The 23,469-nt window shown below is 47.9% G+C and overlaps 1 protein-coding gene across 1 annotated transcript in view; it reads right to left on the reverse strand.

The window, feature by feature from the left end:
- The window catches only part of TLN2 (talin 2), a 336,513-nt gene that overhangs the window by 58,533 nt on the left and 254,511 nt on the right, over positions 1-23,469 (reverse strand). The window contains exons 38-44 of the mRNA XM_023757837.1: positions 19,583-19,723; positions 18,966-19,147; positions 17,784-17,916; positions 15,477-15,578; positions 12,515-12,685; positions 4,713-4,859; positions 733-834 (exon numbers count right to left, since the gene is read on the reverse strand). Coding sequence (XP_023613605.1) covers positions 733-834; positions 4,713-4,859; positions 12,515-12,685; positions 15,477-15,578; positions 17,784-17,916; positions 18,966-19,147; positions 19,583-19,723 — 978 coding nt within the window. The remainder of the gene's footprint in view (positions 1-732; positions 835-4,712; positions 4,860-12,514; positions 12,686-15,476; positions 15,579-17,783; positions 17,917-18,965; positions 19,148-19,582; positions 19,724-23,469) is intronic.

A 23,469-nucleotide genomic window follows, 5' to 3' on the forward strand; every position in this document is an offset into this window, starting at 1 on the left:
CAGCTCCGGCTCAGGTGCTAGCATCAGAGGCGGCTTTCAATATCTTATCCTGGGCCACCTGACCCTTCAAAAGTTGAGCGGAACTTTCTGACTAGTATTCCTATGAAATCTTTGAAGACACCATTTGTCATCTTTTGCTCAACTTTTTAACATATCAAGTAGTATCCAACTGTTTCTCATTGTCATTTATATGTAAAGATCCGTATAATACAATTATGATTGCATTTTAGCAAAAAAAAAAAAAGGTACATGCCTTCTATTATCAGGAAAAAAAATATTTTTGCACATAACCATTGTGTCTTATTTTGCCTGAAAGACAGGCAATCTTTTTATTCAAATATTGTAACTTGATTCATCAATCTATGTTCGATGCCCACATGTCCTCTTGTACTATAATTTTAATCTATAAAAACACCTCAAGTCTTATGTGAGGTGAAGAGGATTTTTTTTTCTCTTTCTGTAACCCCAACTTTCTTCTCATTTCCTCCTTGATTCTCATTTTCTCTCCTTCCTTTGCTCCCCGGTCCTCATGCCCAAGTTCTCAGCCATCTTTAACTTCCTCTTGCAGTGGACTGGGGCTTCTAGACCACAGGCAGCCACAGAGACCATGGGTAAAGGACAGAAGCTGGGGCCCAGGAGGAACTAGATACACACACTAATCTCTCCAACACAGACCCCGGAATTAAAGATCAGTGGCGGTGTGGATAAAAGGGCAGTTCTTTTTCTTCTTACCATTTCCTGAGCTGTTACCGCAATGGCTTTAGAATATTTGACCACAGTCGTCTGGTAGTCGACGAATGTTCCCTTTGGCTCTGGAGGAGTGCCATCGTCCAGCTGGAGGAGGGGAAAGGAACCCAAAGGTCATCAGAGGCCAGTTGACATGTGGGCTGTACTTCCTGGAATGAGGAACTTTAAAGAGGAGAGGCCCTCAGAGTTTCTTTGGCCCAGAGTGAGCAGAATCCCGGGACTTTTGCAGTGGGGACTTCAGTAGAGGTGCCTGTAAGGCATTCGAGGAACACGGGCAAGGAGAGGCCCCAGCCCTGCCTGAGAGGAGTGGGAGGGCTTTCCAGAAGAAGGAGGTTTCAGCCAAGTCTTACCACAGGGAGGAGTCTGCTACATATATGAAGTGGGGATGTGTCCCAAGGAGCAGGAATGGAACCTGAGTATAAAGGTGGGAATGAGCTGCCCAATTGCAGGGAAGCACAGACTGACGGAAATGGGCTGGGAGAGGAGGCAGCACCTACATCAGAAAGGGTGTCTGTACCCTGGAACACTCACGTCTGATCTAACTCAGGAAAGAAGACATTGGAAGCACCAGATATAATTTGTTACTTGTCTGACTCTAAGTGCAACAGGAATTGAGAGAAGGGCGAGATCACTGTGGGATGGAAGGGTTAGAGAAGTGGAACAATGGCTCTGTTCCTTGAGGGGTTAGGGACATATTGGCTCAGAAGACTTGTATTCAAGACCTGGTTCCAGGGCTTGTGAATGGGCCTAAAGCTGGTTGCTTAAACTCTCAAGTCTCAGGTCCTTCACTGGAAACTTCTAAGCATCAGCAGGTTGTAATAAGATCAGCTGAGATTATACCCAGTCAAGAGCTACATGAAGGAAGAGGAATTGATGACGATGATAATGAAGATGATGATAATGTCAATGATGATTATGATGAAGAAAAAGGAAACCAACTTCGCCATCATCATTATCGTTACTGTCACCATTGTTTGCTGAATGATACTGAACAGGTGAGGAGACAAGGTGAATATACTAGCAAATAAAGGAAGAGTAAGAACAGTGAACAGAGAGGGCTGTTGAGAGTGGTGGGAATGAAGCTGGATCTACTTAATGAAGAACCTTGAAGTCATGAGAAAAATGGTGGCACTGGGGGTAGGCAATGACACAGCTGAGAAGAACGCTTTGGCAGCTCTGCCAGGTAACTTGTAGTCCGGGAAGAGATGAGGGGCCAAGAGGGTAATTAGAAAACTGTTAGATGAAGTCTTCAATAAGAGCTACACATGACTACCAGGCATAGGCCACAGTGTGAATCGAAGGAACGTATGGCTGTAGCCTATGTGTGATGGGTCTGCTCAGCCCAGGATCAATTTCCACCAAACCAGCAACACAGACTCCAGGCTAGCTAGCATTTTTTTTAGGTTTCTTTATCAGGGAGATCGATGCTGCCAAATAGCTCCATCACACCATGGGAGCCTTGAAGGTCAGATGAGAATTGAGTTGTGGACTCATACACTCAGTATAAACTGACTGGGTATCTACTTCATGTCAGGCTATGTGTGAGAGCCTTCATATGAGGTGTGGCATAGCTGCATACACTCCAGAAGGTTGGAGCTAGAGGGTAACTTAGACACGGGGCCACCGGCCACCAAGATGAACCTTCTACCAGCTTGAAGACAATGATAAAAGAACAAAAGGATGAATTTAGTTGAAAGAACTTTGCTTTATTCTGAGATCATAGCTTTCCTACTTTTTAAAAATGTTAACATGACCTTTCTTTTATGAGACAATAGTGATGTAAATAGCAATATTTTTGTTTGTTTTGTTTCTTTAGTTTTTTTTCTTGGCCACCCCTCCTCCCAAAATACAACTCACCAAGCAAACAAAGAAAGAGTATTGGGTCACAAATCCCAAAGGTTGAGAACTAATGTCACTGAATGGGGAAACCAAGGTTCAGAGAGCCTGAGTGATCTGTCCAAGGTCACCCATAAAGCTGCTCACTTCCTGTTAACCTCCCAAGGCTTGACTACAGAGAGAAGCTCCATAGCAGAAGCCTCAAAAGTGTCAAGAATGGCATCCAAGTTAGAATCAACTTTGGGTACATTCACATTTTTCTGCCAGTAACTGTCTTTGAGAATTCTAGACAAGGATTCTGAAAGTATATCAACATTTTAACCAAATAACTGAAACTCAGGAAATGCCAGATTTCTAATACCTCGCTTTAGGGAGGAGTTCAAAGGACCTGAAGCGCCACTTACCCCCAAGTCCCCAGCACAGGCAGGCTGGGGTGGGCTGAGCAAGGGGAGAATGGGGAAGAGGCACTGTATAGTCCACCTTGGCTGTCAGGTCTGAGTAGATGAGAAATTAGGGGTATTAATGAAACCCCAATTGTATACTTTACAAAACTGAGGGGGGAGGGGGGAGGTGGAAACCTATGTTCCTGGCCTCTGTGAGCCACAGCATTCCCTATCAGGCACACCAGACTTCCTTCCCAGCCCTCACACAAGAAGCTACACCACTGACATCAGATTGCACAGCACAGCTTTCCATATTGAAAATCCACCCCAGCCTGCAGGGCTCAAAGGCTATCAAGAAAGGACTTCAGGAACCTGACTTCTACCCTCCAGGGATTTATGAAACTTCCCCATCATTACAGTGGCTCTGAAAAACACCTTCTCCTGAGAAGAAAAAGATTATCGCTTGGATTTCTAATTTGTACTGAGAAAGCTTGAGCGCCATCATTTAATACCCTTGGTGGACACATGGCTATTTTCAAAGCTCGGGTATTCTGATGTCCTGAAAACCAAACAAACCCACTGAGATTCACCCGAGGGCCTTGAAAAGGAGGGGGATTTCACTCTTTTCTGCCAAACCGTCTGTATCTGAAGCATGAGAAGCCCACAGCAGAAATTACTGGAGTGCTTTAACACGGCAAAGCCTGGAGTCTCGCAAGGGAGCCCCAGCATCCCTGCCCGGCTTGTGACTTCATCCATCTGATAATGACTGCATAATGTTGAAGGGAATTATCCTAATTATAGTTTTAGGCTATCATCTATTTATGGAGATAGGAACCAACCCATCTTCTCTAAATTAGCAATTAAAGACTGCTTATTATCCTGAAAATCCACAAGAATGTATTCACAATCTGACAATGGACATTTCAAAACACAGGCGATGTCTAAAAGTCTTGGCTATGCTATCATAGGGTAGCAATTAGATGTTTATGAACAATAGTCACTTCTAATGAATATCAAGCTGACGTGACTAATGAGGATTCCTTGGGGGAAAGAGCAGGAGATACAGAGTGGAAGCTGTCTCCAGTCATATTTCCTTACTGACCCAACTCAATTGATGGGTCACTAGAAGAAAAATGATACTCATGGGGCCTTCTCTATCTACTTCCTGCAAGACTTCAAGAAGGGCTTTTAGGCATATTACTTTAGTGGTTTCTGCAGCTGGCTAGATTTTAAAAATCTGGAGAGATTTAAAAATTACAAATAGAGATCCACAGCCTCCACCCCATAGAGATCCCAGCTGAGCAGGACTGGGGAAGGGCCCAGGAATGTTCTGTCTAAAATGATCCCAGTGGTTCCAAAGTGGCCATTCCAAAGACCTGCACTTGGCAATCACTGCATTATTTCACTGGGAGTTTGTTCTCTACAACAACAGTATGAGGTAGGCAAGGGAGGTGGATAATTATTTCCATTTTATAAGTGAAGTAACCAAGGATGCCTTCTGCACCTCCATTTCCCCCCATGTAGAACTGGAAGGAAGGGTACAACTGGCTTACCAAAGTCATCAACGAACAGTGAAGAATGAATACTATGTTGAACATATGATAAGGCACCTGTACACTAATCAGAACCCTCAAGAAAAGAGAGAAGGTGCTCCTTAGAGAAAAGCCCTTGGGGACCAGGTCTGAGGGAAACCTTGGAGGAACTAGGGTCAGGGAGTGAAGGAGAGTGATGGGAGCCCAGGCCCACCTTGCTCATGGCCTCTGCAATGGCGTCGACCATGCCGCCCACCAGCCCCACTTCACTGGCAGCTTCGTTCAGCGTCACCATGATGTCGTCCACAGCCTCCTTCATGAGCTGGGCGGCCTCCGTGATGGCATCGTGGGTGTGCTGCGCCTGAGGAGGGAAGGGGGAAAGAAAGTTGTGAATTGTCTCCTTTAGCAGAAGAATGGTGCTCGGTCTCTAAGAGCCACTTCGTGTCTTTTAAGAGTAATTATAAAAAGCAGAATACAAAACTACATCCCATTATGGCACACAGCAATGTGTCCTATCTTTTTCCTTTATGACATTACACATTGGTTTTCAAAATAAATGAAAGTCAGAAAAACTAACAGAAAAATCTCTCTCTATAATCCCAAAGAAACATTAAAATGCAATATTAAGCAGTGCCTATGACAGGACTAATTTTACATTACTATGTTCAGGGTGGGAGAGAAAGCCACAAATCTCCAAATACAACTTGGCAGAGTGAATTTAAAAAAGCTAATATAAGAGAAAAAAATGTGTTCAATTCAAATACACTTCTCTTCTAAGCTCCCCACCACAGTATAATTCTCTTTTCACCGATGAGATTGCTTTATGGAAATGCAGGTCCATACAGGAGGCATCAATCTGTAGAAGACATGACAGGTTTTGGAACTCTGTCACAAACTGCATCGCCATGAGGTGGGAGAAATGAATGAGGGAAGTTCTCCAGGGACAGACACTCTGCAGGCAGCACCCAGCGTGTTCATGAGTTTCCCTACATAGAAACTTGGAGATGCTTTGTAACTGTAGGTGTTTAACCTGTATGTCAAAAACATAGTAGGAGAGAGATACATGAGTGCAAGAAAGGATGAAACAATGATGGGTGCTGTGCTCTCTGAAATGGCAGCAAGATGATAGGGGCAAGAGCCAAGGTCCTGGCTCCACTGTTAACTAGCTAAGTGGTCCCAAGCCTGGCTCCCGAGGCACAGTGGGAATGATAACAACGCTATGCAGTTGAATTCTGATGAGATCATATGTTGCAGGCACCTTATCATTTCCAGTGAGAGTGGTCTAGTTGGGGCCTGTGCCCATCACTGGGAAATCTGACCTAATGCCAGGTGGTTAGTGTCAGAACTGTATTGCCCCCAAGCACTGCATGTTGTGGTTGTCCTGGCCCACTCAGGGGGAGGCGACCCTATCAAAAGGTTCAAGAAATCACATCTTTACTTTGGTAGATGAGAAGGTAAACCAGTAAGAGATGGTAAATGACAACTCTTTTGAGTAACTTACATAAAAGGGAATTCCGAGAAGAGGGTATGATTGAAAAGCCGTGGGAACCAAGAACATATTTCACATCTGCCAAGATCAGATCTGATCACATTTGGTATCCTTGAGGCAACTGTGTCAGACGTAAATGGTAATTATTGACCATCATACTCAAATTGCTTTAGAAGATAATAATGAAAAATAACCTTGAGGAACAAAGATTCCTTTACTCTTTACCAGACTGGTGCTCACCTTTTCTATTTTTCAGGCCCTCCGTGGGGACAGGGAGGCAGTCTCTCTCTCTCTCTCTCTCTCTCAACTTATGTCCCTGTTCTCTCTCTCTCTCTCTCTCTCTCTCTCTCTCTCTCTCTCTCTCATGTCCCCGTCCCCCTAGCATGGAGTCCTGGCTGCTGCTGGCTGTCCTTCTCACAGGTCCACTCTCTCACGCTCTGTCTGCAGTGACTGATTCTGTTCACCGTATCCCTCCTCCCATCCATCCACATCCAGGCACCAGACTGCAGAGTGACTGAACCTCAGGTCATTCGAGCCTCAGCCACCATCTGGCTGCACTGGCAGAGGGCTCTTGCTGAGCTCCATGAATCTGCAGGCCCACCAGAGACAGTACTAAAATGGTGTCTTAAGCCATTGAATTGTAGAATGGCTTGTTTACAGCAATAGCTAACTGGTATGGCCCCTAGGAAGGGCTCCAGTTCACAGTTTCCAAAATTGCTCCCTAGAGCTCCCCAGGGCCCAGCCTGAATATGTGTTCCAACCCCAACGGTCAAATATTTGGCTGGTCTTTGTTCCAGGTTCCTTGGAGGGAGCCTCCAAGCCCTCAGCATTTCCTGAGTGGTAGGAGGGTCTCTGTCATTGGGGGGAGAGGGGGGCTCCTTGATGGTGAACCCTGGAGAAAGAGTCCAGGCCTGAGCAGAATTGATGGAGTGAGAGAGAAAGGGAGCCTCCCAGGCAGAGGCCACAGCCTGTGAAAGGCCCAGAGGTGAGAGGAATGTGGGCTGTGAAGACGAGGTGAAGCACCATATGTAAAGTGCCTGGCACACGGCTCCTGCGCCTTCTGTCATCGCTCACCCACTCCAGCTGATCTCTCCAACTAGACCAACGTGTGCTTCTTGCAGACAGTTGACTCTGCTTCTCTTTGGAAGCACAGTGTTCACAGGAGATGAAGGGCCTGGTGGGGTCACCAGGTGGAGCTAAGTAACTGATAGTTTTCTATTCAGAGAAGTTTTACAAGGATAACCTTCACAGGCTGCTGGTGCAAAGCTCTCTGGAGAGGCTCATTTAAAGAGAAATGAAACCATCTGTTTTTAGCTGTGAGGTAGGCATGGTGGCCAGCAGAGGGTAGAGACCTGGCTTAGGGGAAGTCAGATCAGGCTGGCCCTCCCTTCCCAGCCCTGAGCCACCGACTGCACTCAGGCCGCAGTGACATCCTCTAGCTCCTGCCTGGACCAAGAACACTGACGACATGCATGCAGATGCTGGCAAGATGCCAAGGGCTCTCTGTCCTTTATACAACACAGAGCCAACCTGTGGCCCAACGCAACGTTCGTACCAGTTTAAAATCTATGTTCTTGTATCTGGGGTCAGATGTTTTAGCATTTTACCGTGGGGAGCCAGGAACAATAAATGTCAAACCACATAACAGCAGCAATGGTGAGGACAGCATAGCATTCGGGGGGCCTCCCGGCTGCTGTGCTCATCTCCTCTAACCCTCACTACCCCCTGGAAGGCAGGACTCCACGGCATCCCTGCCAGGGAACACTGACAGTCACAGTCTGGCAATGCAAGCTTATACCCTAGAGCAGCCGTGGGCAAACTACGGCCCTTGGGCCGTTTGAAATGAATAAAACTAAAAAAAAAAAAAAAAAAAAAAGACCGTACCCTTTTATGTAATGATGTTTACTTTGAATTTATATTAGTTCACACAAACACTCCATCCATGCTTTTGTTCCGGCCCTCCGGTCCAGTTTAAGAACCCATTGTGGCCCTCGAGTCAAAAAGTTTGCCCACCCCTGCCCTAGAGCTTAGAGACCTGGTGCATGACACCTGGAACTGACCAGCTGGCTATTTGCTGAACTTATATGTCACAGGTCAAAAGGAAGATGAGCATATGGCTAGATCAGATCAAACTTCTCAGGGCTACTGGAAAAATGAACCTTAATGGAGGGAATATGCCATCTCCAAGAGGGAGGTGGCAGCCTGTTCCTCCAAACAGGGGGCTTTTAAACAAGGCAAAGTCACCCAGGTGCACGTGACCCAGGCAAGGGGCCTCTGGACTTGCTACCACTCCTCGAAGCTGGCTGGGCCGCCCTCCCTCAATGCCCTCCTCTGCATTTCAGCATCAACCTGGCCCGGGCTCTCTCAGGTCTACCTGTCACGATGGGCTCCACACATGCCAAGAACTTGTTGCCAGTTCACAGTTTCCAAATTTGCTCCCTAGAGCTCCCCAGGGCCCAGCCTGAATATGTGTTCCAACCCCAACTCCGATATGAACAGTAAAATGTTTGGCTGGTCTTTGTTCTAGTTTCTCAGAAGGAAACTCCAAGCCCTCAGCATTTCCTGAGTGGCAGGAGGGTCTCTGTCATTCGTGGTGGGCTCCTCAGATCACTCATTACTTTAGGCCAGTGGTCGGCAAACTCATTAGTCAACAGAGCCAAATATCAACAGTACAACGACTGAAATTTCTTTTGAGAGCCACATTTTTTAAACTTAAACTATATAGGTAGGTACATTGTTATTAACTTAATTAGGGTACTCCTAAGGCTTAGGAAGAGCCACACTCAAGGGGCCAAAGAGCCGCATGTGGCTCGCGAACCGCAGTTTGCCGACCATGGCTTTAGGCTAACAAGGTGGCTCATTAAATGAGAGAGAAGAATCCTAAGAAGAGGCCCCTAAGTAGTTTTAAGATAAGGGCTGGCCATGCTGGAAAGATCAACCATGTGATTAGAGGGTTGGGACTTTGAGCAACATAATATTAGCCTGACCTCTATCTGACCTCTAGGGAGATGAGAGGACTAAAGATGGAGTCACTGATCATATGACTGAACTCAATCCACCAAGCCTATGGCATGAAATCCCAGTAGCAGCTATGGACGGTGAAGGTAGAGTGAGCTTCCCTGGTTGGTGATGCACATCAGTATTATGTCAAGGTGACATCTGAGGACATGGGAGCTTCATGTGTGGGACCCTTCTGGCCCTCCTTCTCTCCTTTTGGCTGGTTTTCACCCTTTTTTAAGTGGAGCCATTTCCTGAGTTCTATGAATCATCTTAGCAAATTATAGAACCTCCTGAGAACTCCTGAGTTTGTAGCCAGTGGGTCAGCATGAGTGGCCCAGGAACCTGGAGCTACGGCTCTGTCTGCACTGAGGTGAGTCTAGCAGGATCCTGTGCCCGTAACCTGGGAAATCTGACCTAATGCCAGGTAGTTCCATCAGAATCACAGAGCAGCCAGGCACTGGGTCCCCCAGGCAGTGGCCATGCTGCCCTGACTCTCCTCAGGGAGAGATGACCCTTCTAAAAGGCCTAAGAAATTGCACTGTTACTTAGGGAGGAAGTAGGTAAAAAGCCGGGAAGAGATGGTAAATCTTTGGAGGGATTGAATAAATGAAAGGGAAGATTCCTAAGAAGAAGCTGTGTGAGCCATAGGAACTGGCCCTGTCTGCAGAATCAAAAAGCCATGGGAATGCAGAAGAGTTCTCAAACATGTCATCTGACAGATGTGAAATATTCAGATCACGATGGTTGTCCTTGAGTCAACGGTGTCAGGATGAGCAGCTCTCTCTCAGGGATGCAAAGAGGAAACTGGTCCGTCAGGGTGACTGCTGATTTCATGGCACAGAGTCGGTAAAGCACAAATGTGCAGATCTCAACTTTGGGAGGACAAAAACAACCAGCAACTAGAACTGCCCAACAATGGATAGGCTGTGTTTGCTGAGTGCTGGAGGCAGAGCTGCAGGGGCCTTTCAAGGAGGTTGTGGGAGGGAACCTGGGGGGTAGGCATGAGTGCAGCGGGCTCTGTGGCGTGAGGTTACACAGCAATGCCTATAATCACATCAGGCGCTGGGGCAGCCACCTTTTTTTTTTTTAAACATATAATGTGTCAGGCGCATTATCTCACGTAATCTCTACAACTACCCTAGAGAGACACGCATTATTAAATCCATTATTTAGATGAGGAAACAAAGAAATGAAGTAATTTGCTAGCAAGAGGCAGAGCTGGGATTTGAATCCAATTATGTCACAACCCAGAGCCAGTGCTATTTTTCACCAAATCCAAGCTACTGATAACTATTTAACCACATTTCCTCTGCAAACAGAGACATGCATACACACATACATATAACATATAACACAGACATATACATGCACACACATCACCTAACACATAGTATATATCTGTCCCCAGACTGGCTCCTGAGGTAATTACGTCAATGCATGGAGCCTCTTAGGAAAGGGCCTAAAACCAACTTGAAGTGTCCCAGGCATCCTCTGTGACAAACCTGCCGGGGTTTGCAGACAAAGCACAGGTGGAATGACATCACCGAGGGGACAGACATAAACACCTGTCTTGCCTTTACTCATCTTAGCTCATCCTCCAATGCATCAGGTCATTCACTGGAAAGTACTCTACACTGGCCCCCAGCCACCATTTCTACACAGATGTCATTGTAAAGCTTACAGTGCTGACTGTAAATGCTCTCAAACGCGAGGTTCCCTGGTATAAATGGAATTCCATGAGTCCTGGACTTGCAGTCCAAGCAGATGTGCTAATAACCTTAAAGATCCAGAACACTCCTGGTGTGAATTATTCTGCTGAGAATGAACTCTCCAGGCAGGAGTGGAGAGGCATGGCAGCAAACAGTCCTGGATAAAAGACAACCCAGAAGTGGGTCTTGAAGGTGAGTCCTGGCTCCTGCAGTTTAGGGAGGGTGCAAAGGGGGTTGGCCCGGCTCTGGGGCACCTACCACTCACTAACCCCACACAATCAAAAGGGTGTTCTTGTTGCTCTAGCCCACGGCTTCAGCAACTGGACTTATTTTTTCAGAAGGCTCAGAACAACATGAGGGCAGTGGCTGACTCTTAATATTTTTATTTTACTTTTTAAAAAAATATTTTTATGGATTTCAGAAAGGACGGGAGAGGGAGATAGAGAGATAGAAACATCAATGATGAGAGAGAATCACTGACCAGCTGCCTCCTGCACTCCTGCAACACAGGCATGTGCCCTGACTGGGAATCGAACCATGACATCCTGGTTTATAGGTTGACGCTCAACCACTGAGCTACGCTGGCCAGGCAAGACTCTTAATATTTTTAGCATTCCCAGAATTAGGTTCTTAATAGGTGCCAGATACATGAATGAAAAACTGAATAAAGACTAATACATTATTCATGTGTCTACCAGAATGGTGTTCCTAAGCTACGGAGGGGCTGTGTCATTCATTCCCCGCTGCGCACCACGAAGCCCCACTCCTCAGTAAGGAGGAGGAAGGCTGTCACAACACAGCCCAGTCTACCCTCCCACCCAGTTGCCCACACTCTGCATCCTCCACCGTGTCAGACTGCACGCTATTTCCTAAGCCATCGGAACTCTTCTATAACCCCATCCATGCCTTTGCATATGCTCCTCCCTCCTTTGAACACTCCCTCCCTCATATGCGCCGGGGAATTTCCTTTTTCTGAGACCAACCAGCCCCATGTCCCCACTTTCCTACAATGGTGCCTGACCTCTCTCTAGTCTTTGCTTTGGGCAGAGCCGGCCTGTTATCCTCAGGGCACAGGCTCCGTCCTGACGCCACCTCACCCCTCGTGACCTCGGACACCTTACCTCAGCACTCTCCGTCTCCCTTTCCATGTGAATGGGAACCTTCCTACTTCACAGAACATTTATGAATAAATAAGATGAGGACATAAGGTATAATAGGTGACAGTCGGCATTCAATCACTGTTTGCTCTGATTACTATTTTACAAATCTCTCTCTTTTTCAAAAAATTTTTTTCTATTGATTCCAAAGAGAGGAAGGAAGGGAAAGAAGGGAGGAGGGAGAGAAGGAAAGAGAGAGAGGTTCCATTTGCAAATGAGTAAGGGAGATTTTCATATTACACTACTGCCCCTGAGGCAAAAGCAACACATGCCATGGGTGACCGCAAACCAGGGTTCGCACTGAACTTGAGTGCCAGGAACGGAAACAACATCCACTGGGAAACAGCAGAGCCTTGCTCTGTGGAAGCTGGTGTCAGCACTGAGCCGGCGCTGGCGGTATTACAGCTATTCCTGTAGGAACCACATCCTATGTCTTTCTTTCCCAGGGACACTGCCTACACACTTATAAATATGCATTAAACATGTATATTTCTTGTCTTAAAGAGCTCCTGGAAGGCCAATGGAAGATTACTTCCCACCTCCGAGTGGGAAATCAAATGCCACCAACTAGGAACTGGAGGTGTTTTCCCCGGAGAGATGCAACACGGAGGAACACAATGGCTTCTCAGTGGCCCCGAGTCCCCGGAACCCTGATCTGTACCTTGGGGTTCCCTCCACCTTCTTTGGCTGCGTACAGCATCTGCAGGGCAGACTCTGCGAGTGTCTTGGTCTGGTCCAGCACCGTCATCTGCTGCTGATGGTCCAGAATCTTGGAGGCAACACCAACCGCTGCTAAGATCAAGGGCTCAAAGTAGCTTGCCAGCTGTGTCACCTTTCAAGACAAAAGGGCCACAGATGCATCATGTAAATACACGTGTCTCCTTTCAGGGCCCAGCTGGTGGGGCGGGGGCTGGGACAGGGTAGGATGACTCACAGGGAGAGGAGATCTGCTGAGCTTTAAGTTTTTTCTTTCTAGTATGCAATCCAGTATCATGAATTATAGTCACCATGTTATACTCAGATCCTCAGATCTGATTCATTCATTGCTCAATTTTATTTTTGAAAGAACTTGCTGATCACAGACCCTTGCTCGGGCTTTCCTTCCTCTGAGAGCTCACTGTCTCATCGCTCATCAGGGCAGGAGTACTAGGAAATCCCTTCTGAGATCCAGAGTTAGGGGTGAGGATTTTACCAATTTTAATTTAAATTTCACACTGAGCAGGTCCTGGCAGGCATTACAGGTATTCCTGTATTCACAAGCAAAAAAGCTCTGGAAAGAACCAAAGACCAAGAAGGAAGGGGCAGGGGAGCAGGGCATGAGAAAAGACGGAGAGGAAAGGCACACAGATGCCAATCCAACTGCCCTCTGCCCTGAGCATTTAGACCAAACTGTGAATTTGGAATAAAAGCAAAAGTGATTTCACATCACCTAGATGTTCTGTTTATGATCAGCGGAAGGTTTTTGAAGGGATGTGCTTTTCCCTGTATTTAGGGAGCTAACACCTTCTGTTCTTGAGAGATATGATAGGATAGGAAACATCTCACCTGGGCCAGCACAGAAGTCAAAATAACAGAATTTTGAGTGCTTAGTACATGATGTTGATCCCCTAGGCCAGTGGTCGGCAAACTGCGGCTCGCGAGCCACATGCGGCTCTTTGGCCCCTTGAGTGTGGCTCTTCCACAAAATACCGACTTCTGCGCTGTACGTGTGCGCCCGCACGTGGTATTTTGTGGAAGAGCCACACTCAAGAGGCCAAAGAGCCGCATGTGGCTCGTGAGCCGCAATTTGCCAACCACTGGCCTAGACCTAAGGTGGCAGAGAAGGTTGAATGGTGGCCCCCCCCACCCAGAGCAAAGACCCCTTGGAAAAGGGGTCTTTGTAGATACACTTAAGGATCTTAAGATGAGATCTTCCTGGGTTACTCAAGTGGGCCCCAAGTCTGGTTACAACTATCCTTATAAGAGACAATAAGGAAAGACAAACGGAAGAGCAGGGGACAGTGTGACCACAGAAGCAGAAGTGGCATGATGCAGTCAAGGAATGCCAGGGAATGCCAAGGGCCACCAGGAGCAGGAAGAGGCAAAGGACTGGCCTTGTCTGGACTTCTGGCCTCCAGAACAGTGAGAGATCAAATCTCTGTGCTTTCAAGCCACCCAGTGTGCAGTCACTTGTTACAGCAGCCACGGGAAACTCATACAGGTGGGGCCTGAGAACTTGCACTTAGCATCCCCAGGTGACGCTGAAACTGCCCTGGGGCTCCACCTGAGCACTGTCATGAAGCATGGGAACCAGGTGGGTACCACTCTCAGCCCACGGCTCCTCTGGATCGATGGCCCCTGGGCTGCCTTTGTCCAGACTCCCTCTTAGAAAGTCAGATGGGCCACAGATGCATCATGCAAATACCAAAGGGCCAAGAATAAAATGTGTAACTTAAGGGAGGCAAATAGATGATGCTTTTGATGCCAGCCACCAGCAAGGGAATCAATCTTCCTTACTAATATATTGGCCGAGACTAGGCTGTTGCCCTAGAAGTCTAAAAATATTTTCTGATGAAATTCCTGCTGGGATAAAATGTAACTGCTGAGTATGGCTTCTCTGCCACATGGTTTCCCCTCAGCCTGCACACGAGTGGCGGCTCCTGCCTCGGGGCGGTCTCCCCACCTCGCACACCCCTGCCCACAGGAGGATGAGCCCCTCTCTTACTATCAAGGACCTCCACTGAGAAATAAGACTTGCCACACTGGAAAAGGTAGAGACACTGACCATTTTAAATCTCAAAACCCACTCCTTACAACACCAGCAGCAAGCTTACTCAGCTCTTAAACGGTTCTGTAATTTAAAAAAAGCAAGAATATTGATTTCCTAAAATCGATACCCACGGAGACGGTTCTGGCTCCTGGATTTCTGATGTGCGCGTCGATACCGACGGCTGCACTGATAAATGCGAGGAAGCCCGAAGGTTGTTAAAAATCCAATTTCTGCCCTCTGTCTGCCGAGGCACAGGCTGCTCGACGAGCCAACTATCCTTGAAGGATTTGCAAAATGAACTCCAAACAGGCCAAGCGTGATTCACCACTTACAACAACGCGGGTGGAAGCGCCCCTCAGAGGTGGCCACGAAGGAGGCCTGAGTTGTCCAGAGTGAAGTGTGCACGTTTGCTCTGCTTTCTCAGGTGTAGAAACAGACACGATGTTTGCGGCCATGGAGGAACAATGGACCCCTAACACTCATGAGAAGGAGGCCGGCCAGCCAGGGACCAGAGGTGGGTGGCAGACACCAGGCCAGGAATGTCAGCTTCAGTTCTGGTGAATCTCAGCCAAGGCCCAGAGCCACGGGTGACTCTAAACGCCTCATGGGCTGAAAAGTCTGACCACAACCAGAATCATTTCCCTGCAGTTTTTGTCTCAACTCCAGGTGAAAACAGACCCTGAAGGGGGCATTTTTGGAGAAGATGCTGCCAAGAGGGAGGTTGAGGGCTATTTCCCACCATTTAAGGCAGCACGGACCCAGGCACAGTAGCTGACACAGGATTTGGGGAACAAAAACAAATCAATACTCCCCCCCGCCCCCGCCACCTCTCTCTCATGAGCATTCCCAGCAGGCTCCCCTGGGTGCGCATTACCTTATGTCCGAGCTGAGCTGCTTCTCCCCGAGCCGCTGTGGCGATGGGATCGATAAGGTGCCCGATTTCCTGGACCACTGAGGTCAGCTGCTCCTGCAGGGCCTGAGAGGAGGGAGAGCTGTCAAGGTCGCCCCACAATGGTTCCTCCCATAGACACCGATTTAGAAAGGCCCGTGTGAATGACAGGGGAGGCCACAAGAATGGACCTCGAAACGCCTGGGTGTGCCATCAAGCTGCTGCTCCACCTCCCCTTCCCAGGCGCCCTCAGCTCCTCTGGGCTAGGAACCCCCTCTCCAAGCGGCACCGTGAGTGACATAGGCAGGCCTGCGCAACACCGTTCCTACAGGCTTCTCACTCCCACCAGCCGCAGTGACAGCTGATGCCACTGGTGCCTTTACACTGGGTTATTCAGCATTGTTGCTGGAAATGTGGATGCGCCATGGCTTTCTCAGAAGAGAAGACAACTTTGTCCAAATGGAGAAAGCTAACAGTGGGTCTGAGGGACCAGCCAGGTCGTTGTGTCCAGGGGGTAGGAGAGAGGAGGGTGATGTAAACATGACGCCACCTCTCTGAAGCAGGACGATTTCTCAAACACCACACTGTGCAAATGCCAGGGGAGAGGCCCACCGAGCACACAGCTCAGGCTTTCAGTTCACTGAGTTTGGTGATGAGGACACAGTAGCTGAAAATGGCATTCTCGAGGCATTTCTTCTCCAGTCTGAGAGAGGGTTGAATCTCTCCATCCCAGAGAATTGAACTCATGCTAGAAAGAGACAGGGTACGCTATTCTAGGTGATGCTGGAGTGCAAGGGGGTGGGGGATTCAAAGGTGGAGATCGTTAGCTGGCAGCAGGAGAGATCAGGTCCTTTCGCAGGAATCCTCACAGGAACTTTGCTTGATAGAGTCAGGGTTTAATCCATCATAGCACTGGATGGTTTGGCTTTGCACACACCGGCATGGAATGGGTGCAACTCGTGGCCAGGTAACCGTGTCCTGCTCCTCAGAAATGAGACTCAGTGCTTTCCCACTGAACATGCTGCATGCGGGCTGGGAGCTCTGGGCAGAGTGCAGTCAATGAGGAGAGCAGCCTACCATGCAAACTTGAAAACAAAATCGTGGGGGGTGGGCAGGGGAAAGGAAAAGAGATGGGGGAGGGAGGAGAGAAAGCTCCAAATTTTCCAAGGTTTATTTAGCTAATTATTTATCTTCTCACTTATGTGACTATGGTCAAGAGTGCAAGAATATTCCAGCAACGCTGTCTTGCTAAAGAAAACATGGTGTAAGTAGGAGCGCATGCAGCTAAAGGGGAGGATGTTCTTCCCAGGGAGGAAGATGGAGGATGTGCATGGGCGGGAAGGGAAAAGGGTGGGGCCTGAGGGAGCTTCTGAGGGACTGGTCACCTTTGTTTCTTGGTCAGGATGCTGGTTAAAGGGTGTGCTGAGCTGGTGATGATTCATGTAGCTGCACACTTACGATACTTTTCTGTATGCATATTCTACTTGAATTAACACATTAACAATACTTCTAATGCTCATTCCTTCTTTCTTTCTTTGGAAATGGGGGTGGTCACGCGAAGCTGAGGTGAAACAGCTCTAGTAATAAAAATGAGCAACATCAGCTCTGGGCCCGCTCCTTGGAGACAAGGGCCATGGTGCCTTGCTGATGAATTCAGAGTGGCAGTAAGAGAAACATCAGTAATGAGACATCCATATTTATTAAGCACCTTCTGAGTGCAGGCACATTCAACAAAGAGGAAGAAGTATTACTCAGAAGTCTTTGGACAGGTAATGGAAAAAAAACTCAAAGGATCAAAGCAGGAAAATTCAATTCTCGACTTTAGAAAATTGGCAAGAAAAAGTAAAGTGGCTCTGAAATAATAACAGAATGTAAGAGGTCCTCAGATATTAGATATTGGGTAACATAGGGAAGACTGTTATCTCTGAATGCACCGAATGTACAGGATCTAAAGTGCACTGATGAAATATGACGAGAGAAAAGTTCACAGTGTACTGCTCAGGTCTGCTCTGCTGATGTGTTACACTGAATACGATAACTGACATATTCTTACCTGACTTTAATTTTAATTTTTCTTCAAACTTCAGGCCACCTCTGAACCCCCATCCTCCACTCAGCATTTACCCTACCCCATCCAAAACCTCCCAGGTTGGTTCCACAGGGGAAGGTGGTTCAATGATGAAACTCCAGCATCACAAACATGTTGGCGCTATTCTCCCATCCCCCAAAGCCTGATACTGAGATTCTTCAGCACTTCCAGAGGCTTCTGAGCTGACCCCAGAGCCCGTGTACCTCCACAGAGATGTCGTCCCTCGTGGCCAAACTCTGGCTGACCGCTGCCAGGGAGGCCTGCTCGATGTCCCGGATGCACCGGTTGATGCCATCGATGGAGTAGTCACACTCCCTCTGTCCAGGGGCCTTGTCCCTGGAAGGGACAGAGGAAATTAAACACAGGCTCCTTGGGGGACAAGTCCCACAACCCACTCCTGCGTTGGTGATCCAGAGCCCCTCTCCATTTCCTGCCCCACTCAATTGCTTAATTTAAGGGGCCAAGCCCAGACACTTGCTTGGCAATGCCTTCCTGCACAGCCCATGCATTTCTTAATGTACCACTGGTGCTAACTCTACTTATTTCTGGTGAGAAAGCTATGGTGCTGCCCTCCACCTCAGGCAGATGCCAGGCAACTGCAAATGAAACGATTTGGACTTGGATTATCTTCCCTGGCTTAAGCATAGAACCTTACTTAAAGAGAAAAACAAATCAGTACTATTTCCAGTGCACCATATTATGCTCTCTACATTGCATACTATTCACAAAGTCCTGGGTTAGGGTAGAAATGAGCATATTTAGGGGACTTTTCTTTGCAAGGCATTAAGAGAATTAACTGTGGTCCTGAGCTTCAAAAGTAATTGAAAAACAAAATATAACTAACACAAGGGATGCATTCCATGATGTGAGATATTAACTTTGGTCCATTTTAGAAATGGTATATCTACTCAGGGGATATTTTTTCAGGCTCCTACTATCACCAATAAGGTCAGAGATGCCCAGAGTTACTGTGATACCTAGAATATTCTTTTTGTCTTATTAGCAAAACAGTGGTGCTCTCTGCCTAAACTCTCAGGAACAGACACATGAAGTATGGTGGTTAGAGCCATCAGGCGGGGGATGACCATGGGAATGTTACCTAAATCCTTTCTGCCTCAATGATCTCCTTGGTAAAATGGAGACAATGGCAGTATTTACCTGACAAGGTTGTTGTGATAATCAAATAACATAGGTTAAATGCTTGGAACAGTATCTGACATAAATTAGCTATTATAACTGTGACCAGTGCTACTACTGATCTCAAAGAGAGAAAGAAAAAGATGATCACATCAACCACCTTGCTGTTAAATGCAAGTCCTGATAGGCTATTTCCTCCTGCTCTGTTCAGATGCAGGTCCCTAGTGATTTCTGGAGGCGAAACTAACCTGATAGATGTGATGAGACTCTTGATGGAGTCAGACACAGTGTGGGAATGTCCGGCTAGCACAGACCAGGTGGGTGGGTCTTTGGGGTTGATGGCCAGTGAGCGTGCAGTGCGGATGAGGTATGATGAGCTCTCCAGCATGGTCTTGGCTGAGACCAGGATCGGTTCCTGTGCCTGAGAGCCCTGGGACCAAACAGCAGAAGGGTCAAGAACAGGGTGTACAGAGTGAATGGTCCTGTTCTTTACCAATTCATCGTCTTTGTCCTTTGGAAGGAGACACAGAGGGTAGGGAACCAGGGAGGCTGGCTCACACAGGGCCTTGATGGTGAGAACTTGGGTCCACATTTGCTCCTTATATTTAATTTCTGAGGGTGACACATACCAAGAATCAGCCCCAAACCTATGCACAGAGATTGTTCCCAACATGTAGAGCCAAGGCATTACCTCTGAAGAGATGTGCAGACATTGAGTTTCGTTAACTCTGTGCATCATCAACAATAACAATGCCTACGTGTTGACAGAGAGAAACTTTGGAGTTCTTAACTGTTTGTGCTCATTTAGTGCCACACAAAACCAGCCGAAGATGCCGACATCACCTTCGCTGCAAAGACTCCCTACCTCGGAGCTGATCTGGGCGGGAATGCTGACAAACTCAGGGTTGGATGCGAATGCGGTCAGGTTCTCCACGGCTTCGATCAAGGGGGCGGTGGCAATGCGACACTTATTGCGGTTGTCTTCAGAGAAATCCCCGTCCAGGGCCTGATGGGAGGCAACACGGAGACTTTACCCCACTGAGAGGCACAGGTTATTCCTGGGCCCCGGTAATCACCTCCCAGCGAAAGAAGGTGGCTTACAAGATGTGGGAATACAAGATGTTCGGTGAGCTCATGAGTAACAAATAAGAACTAATGAGAGAAATGGCTGCCATCCAGCAGAGGGGCTCAGTTAGCGATGATAAGAAATGAAGCTGAATGTGTGGCTCACAGGACAGCTGACCTCACAGAACATCACTTCCCACTCACACACAGCAGAAATGGATTCAAAGAACGCCCTGCCCGTCACCCCCAGACCCTGCAGCTCAACCCCTTTCCTCCCCACTTTGGACACTATAACCCCTGGGTTCTTCCCCTCCATTCTCTCTCCAATCAGGTCTGTTCCCTCCCAAACTATAAAAATACTTTACATTGTGCAGCACTTTCAATCGTTTCTAAGTTTTACCTCAGTGTCCCTGGCTGGCTGATGGAAGTAGGGCTTGCATATCAGCCATTCTGAAATGAGCAAATAGACTAGAACTACCCTCAACAATATGGACAAATCTCATAAACATATTTAGTTAAAGAGGCCAGACACAAAAGGTACCTACTGTATGATTCCATTTGTGCAAAGTACAGTAACAGGTGAAGCTGATTTAGGGTGTGGGACCAGGAATGATTGAAGGCGTACCACAGAGACCCTGGGGGCTGGCCATGTCCTGTGTTTTAAACTGGCTGTAGTTACCCAGGTGTGCTCAGCGAGAGAAAACTCACTGGGCTCTACACACATGATTTGTGCTTTCTGTCTATGTATCTTATGCTTCAGTAGCATTTTCTTTTTTAAAATTAGCAGCAGGTAACACAATGGCATTAAGTGGTCAGTGACATTGCTGATTAATGACCCAGATGGATGAGAATCAGGAATGCAGCCTGTGGTCCATGCCACACAAAAGGTTAACACTGGAGTCAAGGCCCCGCAACCCAACTCCACCTGTTTAAGAAGAAGACTTGGAACCAAGAGCCTGCGACCCAGCGATAGCACCCCTGCCTCCCAGCGAACGGCTGCATCTGAGAAGGCACTTATGTTTGTAGGAGAACGTAAATTTTCTCATTAAACAACCAATTAAATTTTTAATTTTGTTATGAGCAATATGTAAACGCCAATTCAGACAATTAGTGAACAAAAAACCAGAGGCACCGGCATCAAGAAACCACGGGATTTGAGATGAGTACATCTCTATTTTTCACGAAGGCAGGAGCAGGCAGGCACGATCAGCTTGAAGGCTAGTTCTGAATAACAACTACATTCTAACCAAGCCTTGGCAGCTTGGGACAATAATTACACATCCACCAAGCTAACATTTTCAGAGGAATTCCCGAGAACCTGGCTCATTTACCATCGTTGCTAAAACTGTGCATGGCTTGCCTCAGTTCAAGCCCCTCCCCACCAGAAAAGCACTGACCTCTACCTTAACCTCCGACTCTGCCATTCTTCGGGGCCCAGTGGACACCGACATGCCCGCTACTTCTTGCTCACATATGTGGCCTCAGTTCTAACTGCCACTCGTGAACTCAGTGAACACCGACTTGGCGCCTGTTAGCACCACTGTGCCGGGCACTGGCAACGCAAAAGTAACCCTGGGGCTCTAATCTTGTTGCACTGACTCCCTGAGGTGAGGCTCCAGCAGGCTTCAGAGCAATTGGGCCCTGAGGTGAGGCTCCAGCAGGCTTCAGAGCAATTGGGAATACAGTGGGAGACAGGGCGGGTGCCACATTGCAGGAGCCTGGCAGGAGTGGCCTTGGCACAGGAAAACCAGGGAAGCAGGCGGGTGGCGGAAGTGGACTTTAGTGTCAAAGGAATTCAGGTCCCAGCACCGCCTTTGGCCAATCACACCCCCTCCGGCTGGGATGACATGGCTTCTAGCTGAACAGAAGATGACAGGCCTCCCCTTGTGCTGCTCACTCCTGCTTCTTACCTCCCCACACTCTTCCCACCCCCTGTGCAACCTTCCACAACCCTCTGGGCCTATTTGGAAGGCAGGCATCTGATTGAGTCAACCCGTAGTTAAACTTGCTAAAAATGAAAAGATGATTATCTGAGGGAAATCCTGAGAAATGTTTTTTAATTGTGCAGTTTCATAAACTGCACCAATAAGATGAAGGAAGAATTTATTTTTTGAGCATGGGCTCTAACATCACATATAATGTAGCACATCAGGACAAGACCTTGAATAACGTGGAGAACGCCAGCTACGTCACCTGCTTTTTTTCATTTTCAAAAAGGAAAAGCTATGCTATATAATAAAAGGCTAATATGCAAATTAACTGAATGGCACACTGATCACCAGAGGGCAGATGCTCAACGCAGGAGCTGCCCCCTGGTGGTCAGTGTGTTCCCACAGGGGGCACGCCACTCAGGCAGAAGCCGGGCTCACGGCTGGTGAGCACAGCGGAGGTGGTGGGAGCCTCTTCCGCCTCCACAGCAGTGCTAAGGATGTCCAACTGCCAACTTAAGCCCACTCCCCAGGAGGAGCAGGCCGAAGCCAGCAGTCAGACATCCCCCAAGGGCTCCCGGATTGCGAGAGGGCGCAGGTTAGGCTGAGGGACACCCCCGAGTGCACGAATTTTGTGCACCAGGCCTCTAGTTTCATATAAAGGAAGCACTTGTCATCAGAAAGGATAGCTCACAAAGATACTATTTCACTGTGAATGCTGCTCCCACCCTGGGGATGGCTCAGCCACCTAAGGGAGCTGCATACTCAGGCCTGCCCACTGGAGAAACTGCAGGCAGGCACAACAGCTTTCATGGAGACGTTCCCTGTCACAGAAGGTCAGTGTACCAGCCTTAACAATGAAAGGGTGACTTCACTTTAGGCTGCATAGGGACAGGGGGCTCTCGGCCCCTGGACCAGCTTCTCTGGACGTTCTCACTCGGCAGAACCGCTCAGGGAGCTGGGAGAAACGACGTCTGCAGGCGTGCCAGGTCACAGATTCAAGGCTGTGGGAGTCGGGAGAAACCTTACAGATCATTTAACCCCAGCTCTCCAAAGTCCCAGATGATAAAACCAACACCCAGAAAGTGACATGCTAAGCCAAGGTCCTGCCTCAAACCAGAACCCACAACCCCTGGCTGCCTTCTCTCCTACTGACCTTAGACAAAGGCGACAAGAATAGGAGTCAGAGAAGCCCAAGAGGTTTTGTTCCTCCTTTTCTTTTTTCTTTTCTTCTGAAGACACCTATTTTACCAATCTAAACAGAAGGATGACCAAAACAGCCGAGTCAAACTGATTAACGACAACTGGATCTGGTTGGTGTCTGTGGTGCCTAGAAACACTTCATCGCAAAACCCTGAGCTTCAACTCCACTGTGAGGGGCAAGGCCACACTCCAACTTCTCAGGAAAACAAAAGCTGTTGTTGCACAGTTTCTACTTGGCACCCAAACCCGAGCGACTGCACATTTAAAATAACATTCCATTCCACACATCCGATTCGAGAGAAAGGCAGGCAACGTTGTACGTGGGGACCAGTAGAAAGACGGCAACCATAGCTAGGGGTCTGTATGCTTCTAATTTGCCCTGGCAGGAAGTGGGGCAACGATAGTTACACTTGCTAAGTCATGCTCTGGCATTTTAAGGAATGCCATCCGTGGAGGTTTAAGATTCCTGGAAGCGCACATTCTGCATGGGTGCTGATAACCCACTGAGAGGTGATCTGCTCCCTGCTCCCCGATGATCCTCCCTTAGCTTCCCCTC

This window comes from Myotis lucifugus, unplaced genomic scaffold, assembly GCF_000147115.1.
Source record: "Myotis lucifugus unplaced genomic scaffold, Myoluc2.0 scaffold_115, whole genome shotgun sequence".
NCBI classification, from domain to species: domain Eukaryota; kingdom Metazoa; phylum Chordata; class Mammalia; order Chiroptera; family Vespertilionidae; genus Myotis; species Myotis lucifugus.